Source organism: Rhodnius prolixus, unplaced genomic scaffold, assembly GCF_049639745.1.
Source record: "Rhodnius prolixus isolate KJV_2025 unplaced genomic scaffold, Rpr scaffold_2, whole genome shotgun sequence".
Classification (NCBI taxonomy): Eukaryota; Metazoa; Arthropoda; class Insecta; order Hemiptera; family Reduviidae; genus Rhodnius; species Rhodnius prolixus.
This window is the reverse complement of record NW_027411592.1, coordinates 14,282,822-14,304,746: the sequence shown is the minus strand read 5'-3', so window position 1 is coordinate 14,304,746 and position 21,925 is coordinate 14,282,822. Positions and strand designations below refer to the sequence as shown.

At 32.9% G+C, this 21,925-nt stretch overlaps 1 protein-coding gene across 3 annotated transcripts in view; it reads right to left on the bottom strand.

Moving 5' to 3' along the window:
* LOC141449052 (uncharacterized) overlaps positions 1 to 21,925 on the bottom strand; it is a 69,195-nt gene that overhangs the window by 15,188 nt on the left and 32,082 nt on the right. For all 3 annotated transcript variants that reach the window (XM_074118088.1, XM_074118090.1, XM_074118089.1), the window contains exon 2: positions 10,291 to 10,414. In XM_074118088.1, coding sequence (XP_073974189.1) covers positions 10,291 to 10,414 — 124 coding nt within the window. The remainder of the gene's footprint in view (positions 1 to 10,290; positions 10,415 to 21,925) is intronic.

Sequence of the window (21,925 nt, the reverse complement as noted above, 5' to 3'; positions counted from 1 at the left end):
TCGGATGTTTTAAGCAACTATTGGTTACCAGGAGAACTTAACAGCTCCGTTTTTTCATGATTCTTCTGATCTGCTGTTTCACTACCTTCCATCCATCACCTCACTGCCCCCTCACTGCCCTAGCACAACCTGCAGAAATGTAGTAATGAAATTCTAAGGAACAGTTTTGTTTGCAAGAGATTTTTACAAAATAAAATTCATATTAATAAATCAAAAATTGCAAAAAAAAAAAAAAACTTGTGCAAATAGAACAAAGACAAAAATCTGGTTTAAACTTCGAGCATTTGGATTCTTATCACCTTAGAATCCCAATCTTTCAGTCAGAAGTATCCTTAAAGGACCAATTTGGAAAACCCCTGTACACATGTCTCAAATTTAAAAAAAAATTAGAAACATCCCTAAAAGTTTTGTTAAGAAAACAGTTCAGGGACGAAGGAGCAATTTACTGTTGAGTAAAAACCTTTTTTAGCCATTTTTCGATATATTTTTGTTTGTTTCGACCTTTTTTGGACAGATAGTCAGACGAATAACCAGTATGAAATATGTACAAAATTTGAGGGGTACTAACCTTTCTTTATTAGTAGAGTAAGAGACAGTAAAAAAGGTGAACATGAATTTATTAAAATCCACAAATCCTTTTGTGACATCATTTACAAGAATTTATCCTGTTTTTGCTGAGTGAAACCTGATCCTGTATCAAGTTTCTGGCAATCTGAAGTGAAGCCAGGAGAAAGCAGTCCACACACTACTGACACACTAGCGCTATAACATGTGGCGCTGTTAGTTTGTGAAAGTACCATTATCACTTAATAGTTTCTGCTATCAAAATAATAATTTTGCCATAAGAAGTTACCTGTTTTTGTGGTAAATATTTATTTAATAGCATTAAAACTGGAATTTTATAGTCAAATTAAACAGAATTTTATTAACTGTTTAGGAAAGCAATCTTTTGAAATGTATCGTGTGACTTGGCTGACTTCTAAGTGTGTACTCGGTTTTAAGTACTGAGCGTACGATCTATTAAGCCATGGTAGGAATTTCATAAAAATAAACTAATAATTAAAAAAAAAAAACATGTTTACACTCATTATTACAATATTACTTTTCTGATTTAAAAGTAGTGCCTAATAGTGTGGATTATAAATGTAGTTGTAAAAAACTACCAAATCTCTAATTAGGAAACACTCAGAAATCGTTTTATTCATGAAAGACGATTTTTCTCAGCCTTTGAATATTAGATCAATGCTACATTAAAGGTTTCTTAATATTATATTACTTATATAACATTAGATTGTTTTGTAGTGCCTCAGGAAATTAAGACTTCCTTTGCGTGAAAAACTTATACAATGATCCAGGGTTATGGATTTCGATCTGATTGTGGCATTGTCACATAAATTTTCGATTATTTGTAACATTTTCAGCTAACTGTTGCTGAAATTTTAGCCACAAAATCCCTCTTAAAATCAACTGTTGCAATACTTTCTTTTTCACAAGATTAATGTTGTCAACGCCTGTTAATGTGTACAAACAGACGTACCAATCTCTACACTTCTGGAATCCATTTGTTTCTCTTTTACTCAGCGGGGCAAAGTCTTGTATTAATTATTTGAGTAAATATCTTGGTTAAACAGATATAGTACATGAATTGATTAAGAAACTCAGCGCTTTCTTTTTTTCAGATAACAAATGGCCTAAGGAAAATCGCAAATCCAAGGATCTGATCACGATTAGTTCTTACAGAGTTTGCTAATTAAGTAACATTTTAAAAAGAAGTCAACAACCCAGCTTCTCCCAGAACTGCTCTCAATAAATTTTGCTAGAAATCTTCATATGAATTAAATGAGTAGGAAGTCGTTACTTGAAAACCATCTCTATGCTTGAATAAGTAAATATAGATTTAAAACTTTTATTTTATTCGAACCGGAAAACAAAATTTCCTGTTTTGTTTCATTTGATTAAAAGTTTTCAGTAGAACTCTTGTGCTTGCCGAATAGAATTGAAACGGAAGTTCTAATTTTTACTTCAGGCTAAACCAGCGTGTAAACTTAATAAACATTCACGTAGACGCAAAAAAAAAAGAACTTATAACTTCCTCTTTCTTAAAATATAATAAATTATGGCAAATTTCACAGTAAACGGAAAATTTCTTTATTTAAACTAATTTCACATGTATTTCATTTAAATTTAATAACATTAAAGTTTATGGAAATGATAAAATTTATCAACAAATTCTTAAATATTTATGTAGTTTACATGTATAACATTTTGAAACATTACATAATTTAAATAAAAAAGTAAGCAATTCAAATGACGCACCCGCCAGTGCAACAAGTGACAGCGACTGGTCGCTTAGCCGGAAGTAATGTCCCACATTCCTCTGAAAGGAAAGTTGTCTGATATGTTCTGATTTGAATCTAAGTTCTCATAACCCTCTCCAACGATTTGAAAAAAATAATCTTTGGTTGCCAGAAATTTGGTTCTCTTTATTTGTCTATCGATAGCTTGCAATTGAATATCCTAAATTTAGGGTTTTGCAATATAAATTTTCGTGGTTTACTTAACAAAGTAACAGTAACATTGAAACAGTAATATTTTGTGGACGGCATGAGATCATTGTCGATTGTCGTTCAAGAATAGAGAAGCTGGTGTAGCTGGAGATGACTGAATTCTTAGGAATTTATGCTTGTTGTCGTTGCCAGATTAGAACTTTCTGAGCAGGAGATAACAAAATCACTTCACGTTGCTTTTAGATGGCTAAGAAAATCCCAAGTCTTATTATCTTTGAAGAACCAACATTCGGGATCTCTCTTTATTTGAAAGAAAGATCGTTTAATTTTAATTTGCCTAAAATATACCAAAATTAAAATTATGCACTTTTACAGTTAATTTTGAATTATCTAAAAAGCCTTAGAAATTACGTGTCTTTCTTCTATGTTTTCTAGTTTTTGTCTCCGTTTGCTAATTTAATAGTTTGTATTTTATACTCAAAACAGAAGTGAAATCTTAGAACAGGAAAGTAAAGGTCATAAATTTATATGTTAAAATTGGCTGCATTCCCAAATGCTCTAATTTTCTCAGGTTTCTTTAAATATAGTTTAACTAATTTCAGTTGAAACACGAACTTATCATTGCGTCCTTTGATTACTTAAAAAACTTAAGTTTTGTGTTTTTAGTTCTTGGTTTCTCCATTAGCCATTGAGTTCATCTAGTGAAAGCTTTCTTTAAGGAAAGAAGGTTATCAGAGGCTTTATCTTTCTTCAACAGGTCACTATTTTGTTCTCACTTTGTAAAATTAAGGATTTCTCTCATATTTTGTCGAAAAAGGTGATGTTCATACAATAAAGAATTAATCTCTTAAAATAAATAGTTCACTGAATGTAGAAGGCCCATTGTTTCTCTAGAAGATAAGAAATAACATTGTGCTGCCGTAAAAGTTCAAAGTAAAGTAAAATAATCGCCTATTTCTCATGCGAACTACTCAATTCAAAACAGCACAAATTCCCTTGAGTAATTTGAACACCATTTATTGAAATATAGAAGATGATTGGTCGGACAGATTCATTGCGCGATGAATTTTCATCCTAACTTTCTCCTAAGGTTTTAACCAGATCGTTCTTCCTAATTATACGTTTAAATGAAGACAGAGTGAACGCAGGCTTAATTTAGTAAAGGCAAAAATGATGGTGGTGCTGTATGAAGTATAAATTTGACTTTTATTTATGTCTAATTACATGTCAACATCATGATAGCCTACATGGATATTGATCATATATTCATTGCATTTATCAAACATGATTCAAATTTTAATGTCAACAGCGCTGTAGTTTTGAAATAGGTTAGAATGAATCGAGAAAGAGTTTGAGAAAAACTCGTAAAATGAACATCACCTAATTGCCCAAACTTGATGTTACGCCCTGATTGCAATATCGCTGCTTTGAAGGGAAATGCGCCTTTACTTATGCGATTTTCTTAAAAAATTTTTACGTTGTTCACTCTCCTAAATGCTTTATCACTTTTATTTGAAAGTTTTAAGTGAAAGTTGCTTTCCTTTGGAACAAGTTATCAGTTTGTTACTTATCTAATGTCTGTACTAATGTTTGAAAAAACTAGAATTCTAAGTTTGGGTAAAATTGTTTAGCCGGAACTTTTGCTTTTCCAGAAATGATTCATGAGATTTTACTCTCATATTTTTTATTAGAATTCGCTCAAAAATGCTGACACGGCTATTTTAAAACTTGGAATGATAACCGGCTACTTACTTATTATTGTTAATTATTCACATTTCTAAACTAATATTTGTTTGATCTGAAAAATGTTTCTATTAAATTTATTTTTTTGAAAAGTGGGAGCTCATATGTTAGACAGTTCAAAACGAAGAGAAGTAAGTGGATCACTCTGAACAGTTATTCTCCGGATATAAATCTCCTCAACAGAATTTTTCAACCATTTTTAAACAGAAATTGGTTGGGTTTATATTATGTTTTGAAAATTGTATCAAATGTTCTTGTTCACCTACCAAATCCAAGTTATGTGAGGTTCATAAAGTCAGGGATTCATTTTTAAATAACACATTTACTTCTTTCTTCTTACTTCAGAATTCTGAATATGCTCTTACCAATGCCAACATGGCTCAGAGTTGAAGACGTTTGCTACTTTAAGGTTAATTTGTTCGGACACCAACCGGAGCCAAATTGGATTATGCGATTGACCACTCCTTTATGGTGCTCAGGAATGGTTGGATTCAAGTACTCTAACTCAATGGAATTTTGTCATTTAAATTTCTTTCTACAAGGTTTCACTCGGACTTTCAAGATGTACCGCTAATTTTGCAAACCTCCTCGGAGTGGGAACTGTTCTTATTAAACATTTACTATTGTAGCTAATTCTCAATTGGTTGTATGCAGTTGAAATGTATGGTAATAGGTACTCATTCCTGTGTTTTTTTGAATAGAATGAAAATGTAGCTCAGTTGTTGACTGCATTCAGAATTGCTTCCAATAAAGAATAGAATTTTACATAGCAAAAAGTCGAAAGAAATTTTACACTCACAGAGAGAACAGCTGCGCGATCTGGACATAGTCAAAATAAATGAATATATTAATGAGTGTATAAGTTAGCTTAAAATTTAGGCCACTTTTTTTTTGAAAAGGATCAACAACCTCAAATGTATTTTTCATACAATTTACATTTCAAGTTTTTTAAAGTTTTTGGCTCAAGTTTAGACTGTCTTCTAGGTTTTCCTTAAAATTAACTCTCGGCTGTATTACTTGTAAAGTTAACTCATAAGAACTGTGTACCCTGGGGTAAGTTTGCAAGAACTCGAAGAGCTGTATCATTTCCTAATTGCTTTTCCTGTTTATACTCCGTTAAGATCTGCCTTTTACAATCCAATATTAGGCATTTTCAATATTTTGATTATTCTGCAATCTCCTAACAAGGCAACTAATGATTAATTTGTACAGTTTCATTACATTGAGCATTAGTATAACTTGCTGTGGCGTTGGAACTAAGAACTTTTTGGTTGAATGATTGAAATAAGCACTAAAACTAGCATTTTGCATTTGCTCCATTCTTTCAGTTTGTATTGTTTAAATAAACATATTCTTTTTTGTTTTATAATACTAACTCATTTTATAGGGTAACTAATAACAATAAAGGTTATCTAAATTTTAATTCTTTGGTCATGTTTTATGTAGGTATATATATATTTATTCGAGGTTTAAAAAAGTCAAATAGGTCAATGTGGTACAATTTAATGAACAAAATTTCGACCTACAAACTCTTGTATTGTTATGAGGCGAAAACGATTTTTATTTAAAATGTTTTTCATTCTTTTTAATAAATCATGCAATCTGATATCTTTTTTCTGTTGTGATTACAGAGCGTTTCCTCTGAAACGCTTGAAAATAAGGCTGAACACCTTTATGTATCCAGTGCTTTCAACAACTGACTGAACATGACATTTGATACAATTTTGAAAACATAATATAAACCCAACCAATTTCTGTTTAAAAATGGAATCTGTTCACGGTTGAAAAGTTCTGTTAAGGAGATTAGTATCCGGAGAATAACTGTTAAGTGTGATCCACTTGGTGATGCTGCATAGAAGTTCAATCTGTAGAGTAGGTGAACCGGCACGAACTTATTTGCATCTTGTTTATTAATGCCAGTTTCCAGAGGCTAGAAATACTAGTTACCAACTGAACATGGAGGATGGATACAGATTGCTACTTATTTACTTAAAAAGCCTAAGATGTTTTCTTTGTTCTGTTATGCAGATAAACATTTGAATATGAACATTTTAACAGTCATATTTAACTGTTCTGTAGCTGAATTATATTTTCAATTTTTCTCCAAAATTTGACATGCTTTGTACTACACACTTCCAGAGAATTGAACTAGCCTAAACGAGCAGCTGCAGCAAGGTTTATCGAACTTTTTACAGGTTATTTACTTAGGGAAATTGAATCTTTCATTAATTAAAAGTAAATACTTAATTACTGCATTCTCTCTTTCATTTTCATTTACTGAATTACGCGGCGGAAGAAGCTTGCATGTTCTTTGATCTTTTCCTTTAGGCTCCGAGAAAAAAATAGTTATCGTTAAGATAGCATGTTATGTTTAGCAAAAAAAAAAAATGTTTGCCATTAAGTGCAATAAATGAGACAGCAATTGTCTTTAGAGGAAATTATTGTAAAATCGTTTCTCTATGTTACCTTCATTTGAGATTCTAACAATTTTTTCCATCCAAACTTCAGGTAAAACACTATGTCTGGAGCGCAATGGTCTTCGCGAACAGTAACTTATTAGAAAATATATCTTATTCCTCAAGGTTCCTTAGCGAATCATATTCGGTCATCTTTTTATCTTCCTTCCGATAGAGGCTGTCAGTAGTAGAATCGATAGAAGAGAATCACATACGAGTAGCACGGCACTTCAAGAACACGAATGCTTTTTTAAGGCCCTACTAAGTCCAACTAATCGGTTTTAGTAATTGACTGCTACTCTAATTCCACTAATAATTGACTTAACTAAAAGAGTTAGTTACATTAATTAAAAGTTAATTTTCTGTCAAGAATAAAAGTCTTTTGACTTTCCAAATCCAGTTTTGACAATAACTTAAAAGCTACACATTTTTTTTTCCACCTTCAATGCCAAAGCTTGAAGAAACCTCACAAAAATCAAACACTGAAGAGATTGCAGCTCCTCTGGCAAGAGCCAGGATAGGCGGAGTTTTTAAAATATTTTGTTAACATATTCGCATACAATATACCCAATCTTCTGGAGTCCCAATGATACCTTTTCTTATTTAACCGCTATATGCCACGTTATATACTATATACATATATGTGTCACTTAAATTTTTTATTTGTTAGTAAATTTTGGAAATTTAATGCGCGATAAATACTCCCTGTCTCGAGTAATTAGAGAAAGTAGAGTAATAATGTGAACTTCTGCACTTCATAAATGCAATTTGTTAACCATTTGTGGTATAAATTTTTCATTTTCAGCCAATTGAGAACTAATCATTTCTGATTCGTGTCATCAAACATTATAACGGACGAGACTACAGTTATGAATGTGATATAAAGCATTACATATAAAGTGTTATGTCAATAATAAAAGTGCATACACATAAATATATATAAAGGGAAATGCTGCTGTAAGATTCATATAATTTCCTTTGTTTTTAAGAAGTGCCATTACACTTCTTATTACTTTTTATATTACGTAATTACCTTACTACTAGCAGTAATGTTTAAAAACCAAAAGGAAAATTATCTTTGACAAAAATCTATGTAAGAAATGATTAAATACAAGTGTGACGTTGGGACATACAATGTCTTAGAGCTAGCGCATTCTATGTCTGTAAGAAACCAAACCAACCAAAACAATTACACATTATATAGCCCAGTAATATTGTATCATTGTGCGTATGTGTAAACTTTTTGGGTTAAGTTGCGTACATATTGGTAATATGTTGTCACATAACGATATATACAGTACAATATAAAAAGAAATGATACGGTACAAAACCGGCAGTTTTATAGTAAAATAAGAGTTCAAATTACCAATAAGAAAAACACAATTTATTGCGATTAATATTAAAATAATATAAATTTATAATTATAATTCCATGTTGAATACAGAAATGGGCTTCTGGGAGGATGTAAATTAGTGGACGAGGCAAGGCGTTCGTCTTTGAAACAAAGCATTGCAAGGTTTCTGACTCCAAATCGACTTGTTAGGGTGCTTGTTCTAACGAATCCCTTATTAAGGATCAAGTTTTGAAGAAGATCTATGTCCTTATACAACATTTTTCTTTTTTAAGCTGTGTCTCTTCTCCTTGCATAACTAGCAAGTTCTGTCCATCCTAAGCATGGCTTTCGCCTATCAGTATAACCTTTCTGCTAACATCCAGTAAGTTGAGCCTGCTTTGGAAGCCGTGTAACATCCTAATGTGCATATTTCCTATCATTCTCTCATATTCCTTTTAAAATTGTTTCATTAATCGAAGCTCTTTTCCAAACGATTGATTTTTGTAACTTATCGAGGATTTTTTTTTTTTATTGACATTTCCCAAAACCCCATTTCAGTGGCATATAGGGCATTTCGCATCCTGGCTTTCTATTTTGGAGGTTTATATAAACACAAGGTGCTTTGTCAAAATACATCGCGGTTTCACAACTCGGAGTTTAGCAACCTCGAGGCTGCTCACCCCACTCCTTAAATCTCCCTAATAAGACCCTACTTTGATAAGTATTTATTCAAGGATTTATCTTTAGCAAATCCCTTTAATATCTGTTCTGAATGCAACATTGAGCAACATAGGTTGCCCATTCTAATTTTAAGACATTTGTTTCTAGACATCATTTTTCCATAAGTTTGTTTTTCACGTAATTGTGGCATCCTCTTCATCTTGCGCGACAATAATTAGACCGTTCCCTTAGTTGAGGGAGTAAATGACTAACATACATCATTAATTATTGAAACTCCCAATCTTTCTCACTTTTTGGTCCAGACCCACTAATGGCTGCTTGCAGGAAAACGTTAAGCCAGATTTAGTAGGCAGCGGATTAATCCTTTTAGTGGAAAACTATCTACACAGGAAGTGAATAAACTATTAACTTGGAATTTATTTCAAAGGTAACTCAAGATAAATGGCTAGCGGAAATGAGAGTTTAAAGAACGCTATTACGTCCGTGAGGAGCGTTATAGTTCTAGTCTTAGTTTAATAGCTATACTTTATTAAATGTAGTGTTTAGTTACATTGTCAGCAGGACGTGTCATCTCTGTATAATAATAAAAGTTTCTTTTACTAAACTACCTTCTAGGATTATTAGTCACTTCCTCCTGAACGTAGATAGTACTTTATTACAACCGTTCACATTCTAGTTGCAAAGTAATTTACGTGATCATAATTTTATAATAGTTTCTGCTTAGTTTTTACAACGAGTATTTAATGTAACACAATTAAAAAAATAGATGGTTTTCCTAATAAAAATAAATAAATAAGCCTGAAATTAATGTAATCTTTAAAAAAGAGTCTTAAAAAACAAATTAGGCTTTCACTTCTTAGTCATGGTTTAATTGTACTTAAAGGAAATTCTCTAGCCTAAAAGATTTTGAATGGAAAAAGCATTGCCTTTTACTTTCCCTTCTCCTTATTCAAGAATTAAAGCTTGTCAGGTTATTTTAGGATTTTCTTGTGACTAGAAATTAGAATTTACAAGAAGTAGCTAACTTCACTTTTTATTCAACCTGTAATTTTAAGAAGGACATACATTTATCAAGTACATATACACTTTTCTAAATTCAAGAAATCTTCAACTTTGAAAGGGTTAACCGTTTTTGTATGTAATTATTCTTAAATTGAAATTTCTTTCTTTATTCCCTATAAGTTCCAAAATATTGATAACTAACTTCTGAAAACGTCGAAAATGCAAAATATATTGCACAAAAATCAAATAATAGGGTTCAAATTTAAATATACAGGATGAAAAAATAAATGCCTATTGAAACTATAAATCAGTCACCAAAAATAGTGAACAGTAATTTAAATATATACTTTAGTATGTATTGGTATTCAAAAGTAAGCCTTCATTTTATGTTTCTTTTACTAACACTCACTACTCGTTTAAATTAAAAATAGTTTTTAAATGTGCACACTATTGTTTACAATAGTTAAAATCATTAAAAAAAAAAACAGAAAAAAGATGAGTGAAACCATATTACAAGTTAGAAAAGAATAGGTGAAATTATAAATACCAATAATGGATCAGACAATACCTGTGGGCGGTCTTTCTTTTGGAAAACATATTCTGAAGAGTCCTTTAGTCCTTGTGAAATAGTAGTATTTAGTATTCATGGCCTCTAAGAGTGCTTCTTGACCGCCACGTTTCGATGCATACTCCTGAAACAAATAAAAAAAAAACACAAAGCGTTACAGTCTGTGTGTACTCTTGTTGTTAAGATTTTGTAATAAACAAACAAACAAAAAATTAAAATCTAAGTAAACAAGTAGTTAACATGGTGTTCTCACAAAGGAAATCTCTGAAAAGAACAGTTATGCAGAAAAGCTGCTTTCTGAAGTGGCGATGAAAGAGAGAACAGTTGACAGAGTGTGTAATGCTGCAGAATGGAATGTTGCGGCTATCAAAACGGTATTGCGTGCCAGTTTGGGGTCCTATTTGAATTGCTACGCTAACATTACACTATATTCAGGTAGCTTTTATTATTATTATATTTTATTTAATAGAAGTTACTATTTTCATTAAATGGACGATTTTTTTCTTCACTTTTATAATGAAATCTTATAAAAATTGAAAAAATCTCCATGTTTTGTCAATTTTTTGTATCTGGTCTATTTTGATTCCTAAATAGTAAGTTTTTTTTAAATTTCTTGTATTATATGTTAGGCATGTATAGTTTTTTTAGTTACTAGAGTAACAATTACATACTTATTTAGTTAATTAGGAGCTCTTTGGCTGCGGTGCCTTCGGAAAGAGGATCTCTCCTTGTCCCAAAATAATGAATAGGTAATTATTACTTAGTCTATGATTTTAGATAATTTAAATTAAGCATTATTAGTTAATTAACTTTTCCAATAGGTTGAATGATTCTGTATTAATGTTGCATACTCTTACCCCAAACTTACTACTTAATCCTAGAAATTTTAAAATCAAGACGACTCCTGGCAAAATCACATTACAATGTAACAAAAGTAGTTGGCTTAACGATTTACCCTACCTACTCATCAAAATGTACTTTGTTAATAAAAACCTACTCTAAGAGCACATAAATTATCTCGTTAACATGATTGGTCGTAGAGAGAGTGGAAGAAAGAAAAGATAAAGTTCTGTAACAGTTGGGGTTTAAAAAACCAAAGATCGTTTCAAGTTGCGATTGAGAAACAAGAATAAACTATTTATAAAAATAAAAAAACAACTCTTTTTTTCGCAGGGGATCCTGTAAAGAATTCTGTCCTGAACTTCCTCAGTTGAACTGAATCAGTTGGGAGTCAGTACTGTGAATTCCATGTTCTCTTAATGCCCTTATTATAGCTTTAATACCCGAGCTTATTAAATCTAAACCAAAGTTTGCTTATTTGTACTCAAAGTACCAAAGTCCACATGAATCACTATTACTACTGCTTACTTCTAAGTTGAAATGGGTTTTGGGAGCAACATACTAAGTTTTGTTTGATACAGAAGTTAGTTCAGGGATACTTGGCATGATGGTCAACATCTTTAAAAAAGTAACAACTTTCCGGAAGCAAGGCAGAGAACATTACTTTCTATTTAGTAATAGTTATTTATGGGTTGGTTGATGTGGTTGGAAAATTCTGGATGAAAGACTACTCTGTGGTTAGACCCTTGAACCGTGTACTATCCCTACTTGATCAGAGAGAGACCACAATTATGAAGTCCTGTCGATCTTCACTAAGTAAAAGTGCCAAGCTATGTCGAAATTTCATTGCACAGCCTAAAAGTTGGCTTAAACTCCTCTAAATGGCCCGGATATTTGATCCACTTATTTTATTGAGCCATCATAAAGGTTTTGATAGAAACTCCACCGTTAGAGCTTTTGTTCCATATTCATCACTTCTCTGTCTGACGGCACTGATGTACATCAGTATATTTATATTTTTTTTTTCTCGGCGCATCGACAGCTTGGTTACTCGTTGTATAAAACATCTCGTGCCACCCCTGCTACATCTATTACAGCTTCCTCTGGAAAGTAGTATGGAGCCAAGGGATACTGGAGCACAACTTCTCCCTTCAACCCTTTGACCAACGACTCCAGTCGACAGAAAGAAGAGTGTTGCCACGATCCTCTCTTTTCTTGTATGCTCTACATCAGTTTAAATTCGAGTTGTGGAAAACACAAACATTATTGTGAATACAAAGTAAATTGAAAATAAGATGCGAATAGAATTGTTATATAGAGAAATACTTTCAAATTTACTGCTTATTTATGGTAATTTTTATTGCAAATAATAATTATAGTAATAAAGTAATGTTCCATTGTATTATGCATAATTTTATTAGTTGTTACTGCGTCAACAGGTAATAATAATTTTAATTACACAATGAGACAAAAATATCGAGAAACTAGAAGAAATGCGCAGATTAGCAAAATTTTTGAATAAAACTAAATCAAGTTTGTACATTAGGGCAGCAGTTTTCGATTAGATCGATTAGAACTGAATTATCCACCACCAGAGATAAACACACTCAAAGCCCTATCTATCTCTGACTATATCTCGAATTGGGATTTTTTCTTTTTCTTTTTTTGAAAACGGTAAGAGAAAGTAATAATTGATGTTTGCTGTAAGTTAAAGTCTCGAGAGAAAAGATTTCTCTAATTCTTAACAATTCACAAATCAGGCCTTCATCATTTCCTGCCTTCACGTTGTCATTTTGCTGCTAACTAGATTACTGGACAGACACTATTAATAGGGCAAATTTATTACAATGTTAATTCGCTTAATATTCAAAAATTTGAAATATCGTTAACACATTGTGAAAGTTAAATTTCTATTAAATTGCAAAGTGTTAGTTTAACGGCGCACAAGTGAATGTAGAATAATGTCCTATGTTCGATCCGGAAATGTCACTACTTGTATCCACTTTCTATCTCATTATATATAACAACTACCGCTAACTGAATATGTTCACCATTCTGTTGCTTTACCTATATTTCAACAAATAGCTGTCACCTACTTACTCGTAATTAGCTCTTTCCAACTGGTTCTCCATTTTATATCTGAATTTTTGTGCAATTCGGGGTGTACAGTGTAATCAATAATTTATTTTCTTTGATATTTTAAAGATGAACTTTCAAAAAGTTCAGGTCCAACTTTGGCGCAGGCGCAGAATAGTTCCTTTCTACTTTCTAAATTTGTGTTTTGAAAATAATTTTGTACCTCGAAAACGTATTTTTTTTAATTACTTTTCTTTTCAAATTGACAGCAAAATGGCTTGGAACGATCCAATAAAAAAGATTGGCAAAGCAATCTATCATTTTCATTCCAACTAAATTTCTGTCGCCTACATTTTGGCGAAAAGTAATTTATTAGACTGTACAGTGCATTTTGTCAGAACGATTAATAAGCTTTCTTGCGCTTTGGTTCCAGCAAAAATCCTAAACCAATCAAATCATCTCTTCTCCCACTACAGGAATACTTTGCATAAACATTGAGAATGACATAAGTAACATATTTGGCTTTCTAAGAGCACTGAGATGAAATACAATCTGAAACAATGAGTACCCGTCAAATTAAGATTCTTTTCCTAAAGGTCACTAAAAGGATTATGACGAAATTTGACCTCAATAGCTTGCTGACCAGTTTGAGGTTTTTAGCACAGTACCGACCAAACTAAGAGAAACGAGGGTATCGCAGAAGCTGAGAGCAGCTACTTCTGCCTAATCAAAAAGAGTTTTAGCCAATCAGCTCACTGTAACCTACAACTCATCGAGCGAAGCGATCTAGTGAGTGAATTATAAAGGAATAACAGAACCATTAAATATAATAAAAATCTTATAAATTTAACGAAAAATTGTCTCTTTTTTGGTTTAATAAGAAAAAGTTGACTGAAAATAAAGAAAAATAGTTCTTAAATTAGAATTAGGAAGTTTTACACAAAATTTATAAGATGTAGGGGATTGATTGAAGGAACACGGCAACCATTTTATAAACAACCAGTCAGGCAGGAAGGAATGTCAAGAGAATTTCATTTCTTTTCACGTCCCACACTTCTCAGCACGTGACCTGGCTAACAAAAAAAACTCCTTAAACCTTATCCTTTGCTTTGTCGTCATTATCAAACTACAATTCACGCGATGGAAGAAAATTTACAGTTATTATCGATTGAAGAGAATGAAAAAAGCATATTTATAAAATAAAAATGACAGATAATTTGTAATATAACTAAAAATGTTAATTAATGGCAATGTTTTGTTCAACCAACCATAGAAAAAGAAGTGTTAATTCTCAGACCGCAGAAACTCTTGAAACATCTGTCTTGTATGGAAAGTTGTTCCAAATGAAGGCAATAAAATGAAAAATAATTATAATTGAATGCAGCCGTTCAGATCCAAAAATCTTATTTAAATCTGTTTTTTAATAACCTTTTTTCCTTATATTTGAATTCAATGAAGTTTTTTATATCTCAATTTTGGAGGAGAATTAAGGATAATTAAGGAAACTATAAGCAGTGCTTTGAAAAAAACCTTCGGACGCTAATGACGTCAGTTGAATGACGCGCCCTAAATAAAGAAATAGTCGTAAGAGTTTCTCACAGAGTTTATTTATAATATAAAGTGCGTTTCATAACTATAAAACCAATTTTTTTTTTTTTTTTTCAATTTTTCGCTTAAAATTTTCTATAGTTTCCAAAGTGTACCTACAACCTGTACACAGAACGTTTCAACAGGTATTTGAAAAGAAAAAGTAATTGTGTCATTAACATATTACAGTTTATTATTTTTACACTTGTTTTTTAAATAAAATGTAAAAAAAATAAAAAATTCACATGTTCCATAACTATAGAACCAAAATAAAAATAAAAAATTTCATTATCAAAAAACTACTGGTTGTAACATCTGTACATTTTTAATAGTCAGTGGTTCCTCCCCTCTTCTCAGCAACCTGGAAAAGCCTTCTTCCCATACTTGAAATTAAATTTTTTCTGACTTGGTCGGATATTTCGTTCCATGATTTGATTATGGCATTTTATAAATCTTCCACATTCCCGTATTGGTGGTTTTCGGCGTAAACCTTTCTTACAATGATACCCCATACATTTTCAATGGGATTAAGATCAGGAGAACAAGCAGGCCATTGAAGGAGAGGGATGTTATGAGATGTGAGCCATGTTTTGGTTGCTCGGCTAGTGTGAATAGCAGCGTTGTCTTGCTGGAATGTCCATTGCACGTGATTATTTTGGTGAAGGAAAGGCAACAAGTGGTTTTCAAGAACAGTGGTGTATTCTGCACTGTTCATTTTGGTGGAGGGAAATGCTAACTTTAGCATTTTCGTTGAACAAAAAGCTCCTACCACACCATTACACTCCCTCCGCCAAAATTTCGCTTAGAAAATTTAACAGGGTTTTTTCTAAGATCTCTCCAATAATGCCTGTTGCCATCTGGACCATCTAAATTAATTTTTTTTTCATCTGAAAAAAATCACGGAATGCCAATCAGTGGAAATGTTGTGTCGCCCGAATTCCAATCTTGCTGCAATATGGCGAGGTTGAAGTTTTGGCGCTTTTCGCATTTTTTGACATTTAATAAATTTACTTCGTTTAAGAACACGGTACACGGTAGAGCGTGAAACGTTCAGATTAAGGTCAGAAATCATTTTGCTAATGCTTTTGACTGAATTGCTTGAATAATTAATAATTCGTCGTTTACAACGAAGTGAAAGTTTTTTTTTGGGCCCACCTTTTTTATTTTTTCCATAATTCTGTTGGTTTGCCAAAAAGTTTCGCACCACATTATGGGACCTTTGCAGTCTCCTGGCGATTTCCCGAAGACATAATTTTTCAAAGTGGTATTCAAAGGCTAGCTTGCCTGAGTGTCACTGGTGCCATGAGGACTTCCCCTACTGCGGCCTTGGAGGTTTTGTTAAATCTGCCCCCACTGCACATATACATTCAGGGCGTTACAAGGGCCGTTGTCGTTAGGCTTATGGAAGGACAAGCTCCTATTACCGTTAGGCATGGAGGAGCATATCAAGAGTTATACGAGGAGCTGGAGGCCGATCCTATTTTGGGCCTGCCTTCGGATTTTATGACTCCCAAATATAACTTCGATAAGCCGTTCAAAGTCTGTATTGGAGACCGGGAGGCTTGGAGACGTGGACCCCCAGTGCTGGGAGATTCAATGTGGTACACTGATGGCTCCAAGATGGAGGAGGGTGTGGGAGCGGGAGTGTACGGGGTGAAGCCGAAATGTAGCTTTTCGGTTAGCCTAGGGAAACTAGCTACAGTTTATCAGGCTGAGCTAGCTGCAATTAGGTTCTGTGCTACCGAGATTGAAGGGCGAGGAATTATTAATTCTAAGGTCGTAATTTTCTCGGATAGTCAGGCTGCTCTACGGGCAATTAGTTCCTATCAGGTTAACTCAAAACTGGTTTGGGACTGTCTGGGTGCCCTGAAGGAAATTAGTGACCAAAATAAGGTCTTTCTGTTCTGGGTACCTGGTCATTCAGGACATAAGGGTAACGAAGCGGCAGATTTACTGGCCCGGGAAGGCTCTGCGGGATACTTCGTTGGCCCGGAGCCCTGTTTTGGGGTTCCGAAGTGTGTTAAGACTGCGACCATTAACTTATGGGTGCAGAGTAGGTCTCAGGAGTGGTGGCTTGCCACCACTGGGCAGAGACAGCCGAAGGAGTTTATTAAAGGCTATTCGCCGAGGCTGACTGCAGAATTAATCCGTCAAGGCCGTGGGGCTATCAGGATGATTGTAGGCCTATTAACTGGCCACTGCAGACTCAGAAAACACATGCATCGCATGGGCCTGGCAGATGATAGCCTTTGTAGGTTCTGTCAGGAAGAGGAGGAAACGGCACTACACGTGTTGTGTCAGTGTGAGGGGCTCGTGTGGCTAAGGATGTTACTTCTCGGGGAGGAAAAACCAAGGCCTGTGAGTTTTACCCAAAAGTCACTCTCCAGCATTAAGAGTCTAATTAAAAGGACAGGTCTGGAGGGTGAGCTTTAAAGTTAGGGGAGCCACAATAGACCCAAAGGGGTCGCAGTGGCGTAGGCCCTGAGGCCGCCCTAGTCTAATCTAATCTAATCGGCAAAAGCCAAAATTTTACCTTTTTCTTCGTCTGTGAGTAGTTTACCTCGCGGCATCTTGCATGGAAAACAAAGAGACTAATGTTCAATGTCTTAATGTTCAATATCATTGCATGGAAAACAAAAGGAGACTAAAGTTCAGTGTCTATTTATCGCAATAAGAGGATTAGAGTTTGTTTTTAAATGACAAGATTCCAAGCAGATATTGTTTACTCAATTGGTTTTATAGTTATGACACACTCACAAAATCAAGTTTATTAATGAAAAACATTTTAAAAAGCAAAAGTTCAATTAGAATGGATATTTTTTCTTTATTTTACCTTTTTTTTTAAATTGCTTGCGTGCAATTAATTCTACAATTCAAGGAACTCTTTTAAATTAAAAATTTCGAGTGGTTTTATAGTTATGAAACGCACCTTATATCGAATCAATAATTTTCAATAAGTGTCTGATTTTTGTTTACGTACAGAACTCATTCTGTTGACTGATGTTTATTCTAGCATATTCAAACTTATTTTATTCACTTGACCACAAGTCTAATGGTCGTGAGGCGTTCGGAAGTTTTGTACGGAGTTTATTTTGGAAGATTTAGTGGAGCCTGACAATTCTGCTCCGTTATTTCCACATTAATTTGAGTAGTGGTTTTTAGAGTGTTATTTTATTGTATTGCCATGGAAGATTTTGGTCCAAAAAGTGTCCTAGAAAGTCCGTATAGTCTTGTATGCAGGCCTCACGTTTGTGGGTACATCAGTACTGTTGATGTTTTAGTGGTTAGTCTTTCCAGTGGACACATTGGTTGTTTTAGTTTGATTCTTCATTTTTTATACCAAGTTCCAGCGAGCCTAAGAGGACAGGATTACGGTGATAACCAGCATAAGTGATTACAGTTTGTGAGGATGTTTGCTAGTACTTGGTTGTAAGAAGACTTAAAAACAAAAAAAGCTTATTTTTCGATGGTAGTAATATTTGCAGTAGTAGAAAGTTGTATGCGTTTAAATAAATGATTTTTTTTTTTATTATTATTGAGCGATTTCATTAAGTTAAAATAACCGGTGGCAATTAAATGTATGTATAACGGTAAAAGAATTTAATTTCGATGATTCATTGGTTTCAATTACGTGGCCATGGTATAGTAAATAATATTTTTATTTTATTTTCAATTGAAAGTGGCGGAAATAGGCGTGCACTCTTAAATAGTCTAGAAAGGATTGGCGCTTAGAGTCTTGTACACCTTGGGCCACGTGTGGAGTCTACTTTTTTTGGAGTTCTCTAACGGAATTTTAAATTATTTTTTCTCATTTCAATCAGTATTTTTAATTTGTTTAGAAAAGAATTGAGAAAATTCAATTTTCTTTTATAGTTAAATGTTCTTGTTACTACTCCTGCTTATATTCAGCTGGTTCATTAAACATTTCCTCATTAAAATTATCTCTACGATCAATCAAAAGTTTGCACACAAAAAAATGTAATAATTATAATATATTTCCACATGTCTTGAAATAAAGAACTGGTACATTCTACAATAGAAAGATCTTAGGTCTATAAATGATATTATTTTCCTGTAGATCAGCTAACGTCTCTAAATTATTATCCTAAAATACTCCTTCTCTTTATTCTTCAGAGAGTTCGTCTCATGAATTTCATAGATCTCAAAAAGTATTTAACTGCAAAAGCTATATTTGATCAATTTCAGTTTTATTAAAAAAAAAAAGGAAGGTAAAAGTAAAAATAAAATCAGTTGAATCTTCAGATAGCGGAAAGGAATTAAAAAAGGATGGAACAATAACATTTTAAATGATTTTTCTTTATAATTCGCATCGGCCTTTTTGAGGAATAATTTAGAAAAACATAGAATTGATTAACTTCAATTTTATTCTCATCATCTGCTAACAAGATGAAAAAAATTGTATTTATCATCGGTATATCCAGAAACTATTAGAATTTTAAAGTTACTTTTAGGGAGTACTGAAATATCACTTGGTTACCTATGATAACTTGTTTCTTTTTATGGTTCATCCCAGCTTAAACTCCAATTTCTCATATTCTTCCAACTTTTTACAAAAAAAAAAAGATTAGCGAAAGCAAATTTAAACATAGAAATATAATAGAAAGTTAGTCTTCGTCTACTAACAACGATTTTGTAGTACACATTACTGTGACCTCATCTAGAAATCACATTCTTCCAAAATTTAAAATTCTTTTGCCACTCCAGAAGGTATAATAATAATAATAAAAAACTACTGCCAATCAAAATTCAAGTTAGTTTGTGATAGTTACAGGTTTCGCGAAAGTTGAAATCCTCTTTCTCTCTTTTTTTTTTTTTGTAGAGTGGGGAAGATTTGCGCCACCTTGAGAGATCCTAGCGACCATAAAGATATCACACGTTAGCAACACTTACAGTGATGGCCACGACACACAAGGGGATGGATGACTCATGCAACTACTTTTGTTCAGCAAACCTACAGAGAAATGTATATTACTTTGATTGAACATACACTTATAAATAACTACAATCTTGAAGGAACTGAGCTTTTAGGACTGCGTGAGGTCTTAAAGGAACTCTTTAAAGTGCTTAACTATTATGGTCCTTCGCGCCAGTGACTGATGTGAAAGATAAGTCTGGCAAGCGCTAGTCATAGAAATAAAAATTCTTGTAAATTTTGTTTAAAATAAAAAAAGAATTTAAATTCTAATGACACTTTTTTTATTTAATTAATTCAAGTTAATGTTCAACTCAATGTGGAAACAAAGTAAACCAATTTGAAAACATAATATCCTTGAATTGCATGTTTTTATGCCAATTTAGAATGTATTTGTGATTTCAGCCTTGATCTCTGACATTAATTATTCCATATATGTTGATATGTGTATGCAGTTAGAAGCTTCCGATATAAATTGAAGCATTGCACTTTTTTTTAAATTTTATTTTAATTAAAATTGTTACTTCACTTGTAATCTAACTACCATAATTACTTTATGAGTATTATGAACTTGAATTTCCCATCCCTTCAGTCTAAAATTAAAAAAGAACTATGTTGAACAAACTGATGTTTCTTTGACCGTATTGATCAATGAATGACCTTATCCAAATTGCATTCTAGCAAATTCCATTCTCTTCTTGGACAATCCTTTCCTCCAGATACTTTCCCTAGCATCCAGTGCAGATAATCTCCTTTGATTACTGAGACGACAGTGGCCTTGCAGTCTCTTATGTCTACAGTAAAATAATGTAATGACAACACTTAAATAATGGACTTCACTTCTGGTAGACTTCTCCTTCGCCGTCATTGTATGACGGCTATTTACTTTTTAGCAGGTTCCACTAGTGAAGCAGCAATTGTAAATTTGCAAATTGAACAAAAAAAAAAAAAAGACAGGGAAATTAGAAAGAAATAGAAATGGAAGTTTAAAATCACATCCTGTATTTCCTCTTTACTGTTACCTTTTGCAGTTCGCACTTCTGTTTCCAGTATTTCATTGCATGATGGCCAATTAACATACCCAGCAAGATGGCTGAGACCTCTTGGACACACGCTCAATTTTGCTGAATCTAAGTATATTAATTAAACCAAAAATCAAAGCAATTACAAAAACTGGTTCTCACGTTTCCTCTTCTGATGGTCAATTTATCCAAAAATTTATGAAATTATTATATTTTCTTTACCAGATAACTTAGTATAATATTAGAGAGAAGTGTGGCCAGCCTTTCTAAGCTCATTACGAAGTTTAAGCCTAATATTATTTTTAAAAATTTAACAGAAAATAGTTATTTAAAGAGAAAGAGGAGAGATCTGATTCTTCATTTCTGTCAATTCTTCTTTATTACTTCTATATGATTGATTAATATAAGAACATGACTGTTTTGAAAATTTGTACGTTTTGAGAATAGCCAATCTTGAAATTATCCTTAATTTACGCTAATTTTACAGCCCGTAAACACAAATTTTTCCATCAGATGTAGTTTCTAGATTTTACCTAAAGATTTGCCGAAACATTTATTAGAGTTTTGATGGCTAAAGAAAAATTGATTTTTCAATGTTTTACGAAGCCCATTTGTGGCATAAGATTATATCTCTTTAGTAAAATTTTCTTATTCAAAAGAGAGATCAGTGATAGAACAAGAATAAGTTGTCGGACCGTTAACCTGATGACCTCTTTGGCCTGATATGCTTGATTTTCTCTTATTATTATCCATTAGTATGTGAATGTCGCTAGCAAATGGTTATATTAGGAAAGTAAGAGGTATTGTTTCTGTGATTTTAACGTTATGTTCTTCTAGGCAGTAGAATCTTCAAAGGTATTGAATAAGACAGTGTACCCATTCGTCTATCTAGAAACAATTCTACTTTTCTTTACCTATCTGTCTATAAAAAGCAGACATTTAATATGATGTTTTAACTAGCATATATACAATGAAAACGTATTATTATTATAATGCCTAAAATTTATTGCGTCCTACGGGATTCTTTAAAAATCCATTCTTTGTATCTTAAGCGTTGTGCAATGTTGATAAGAGTGTTTAGAATGTTGATTTTCATCAGTATAAGCTATTCTATAGCTTTAACCAGGAGGGGTCATTACTGGGAGAGCCAGTGAGTACGATAATTCAATTTTAAATT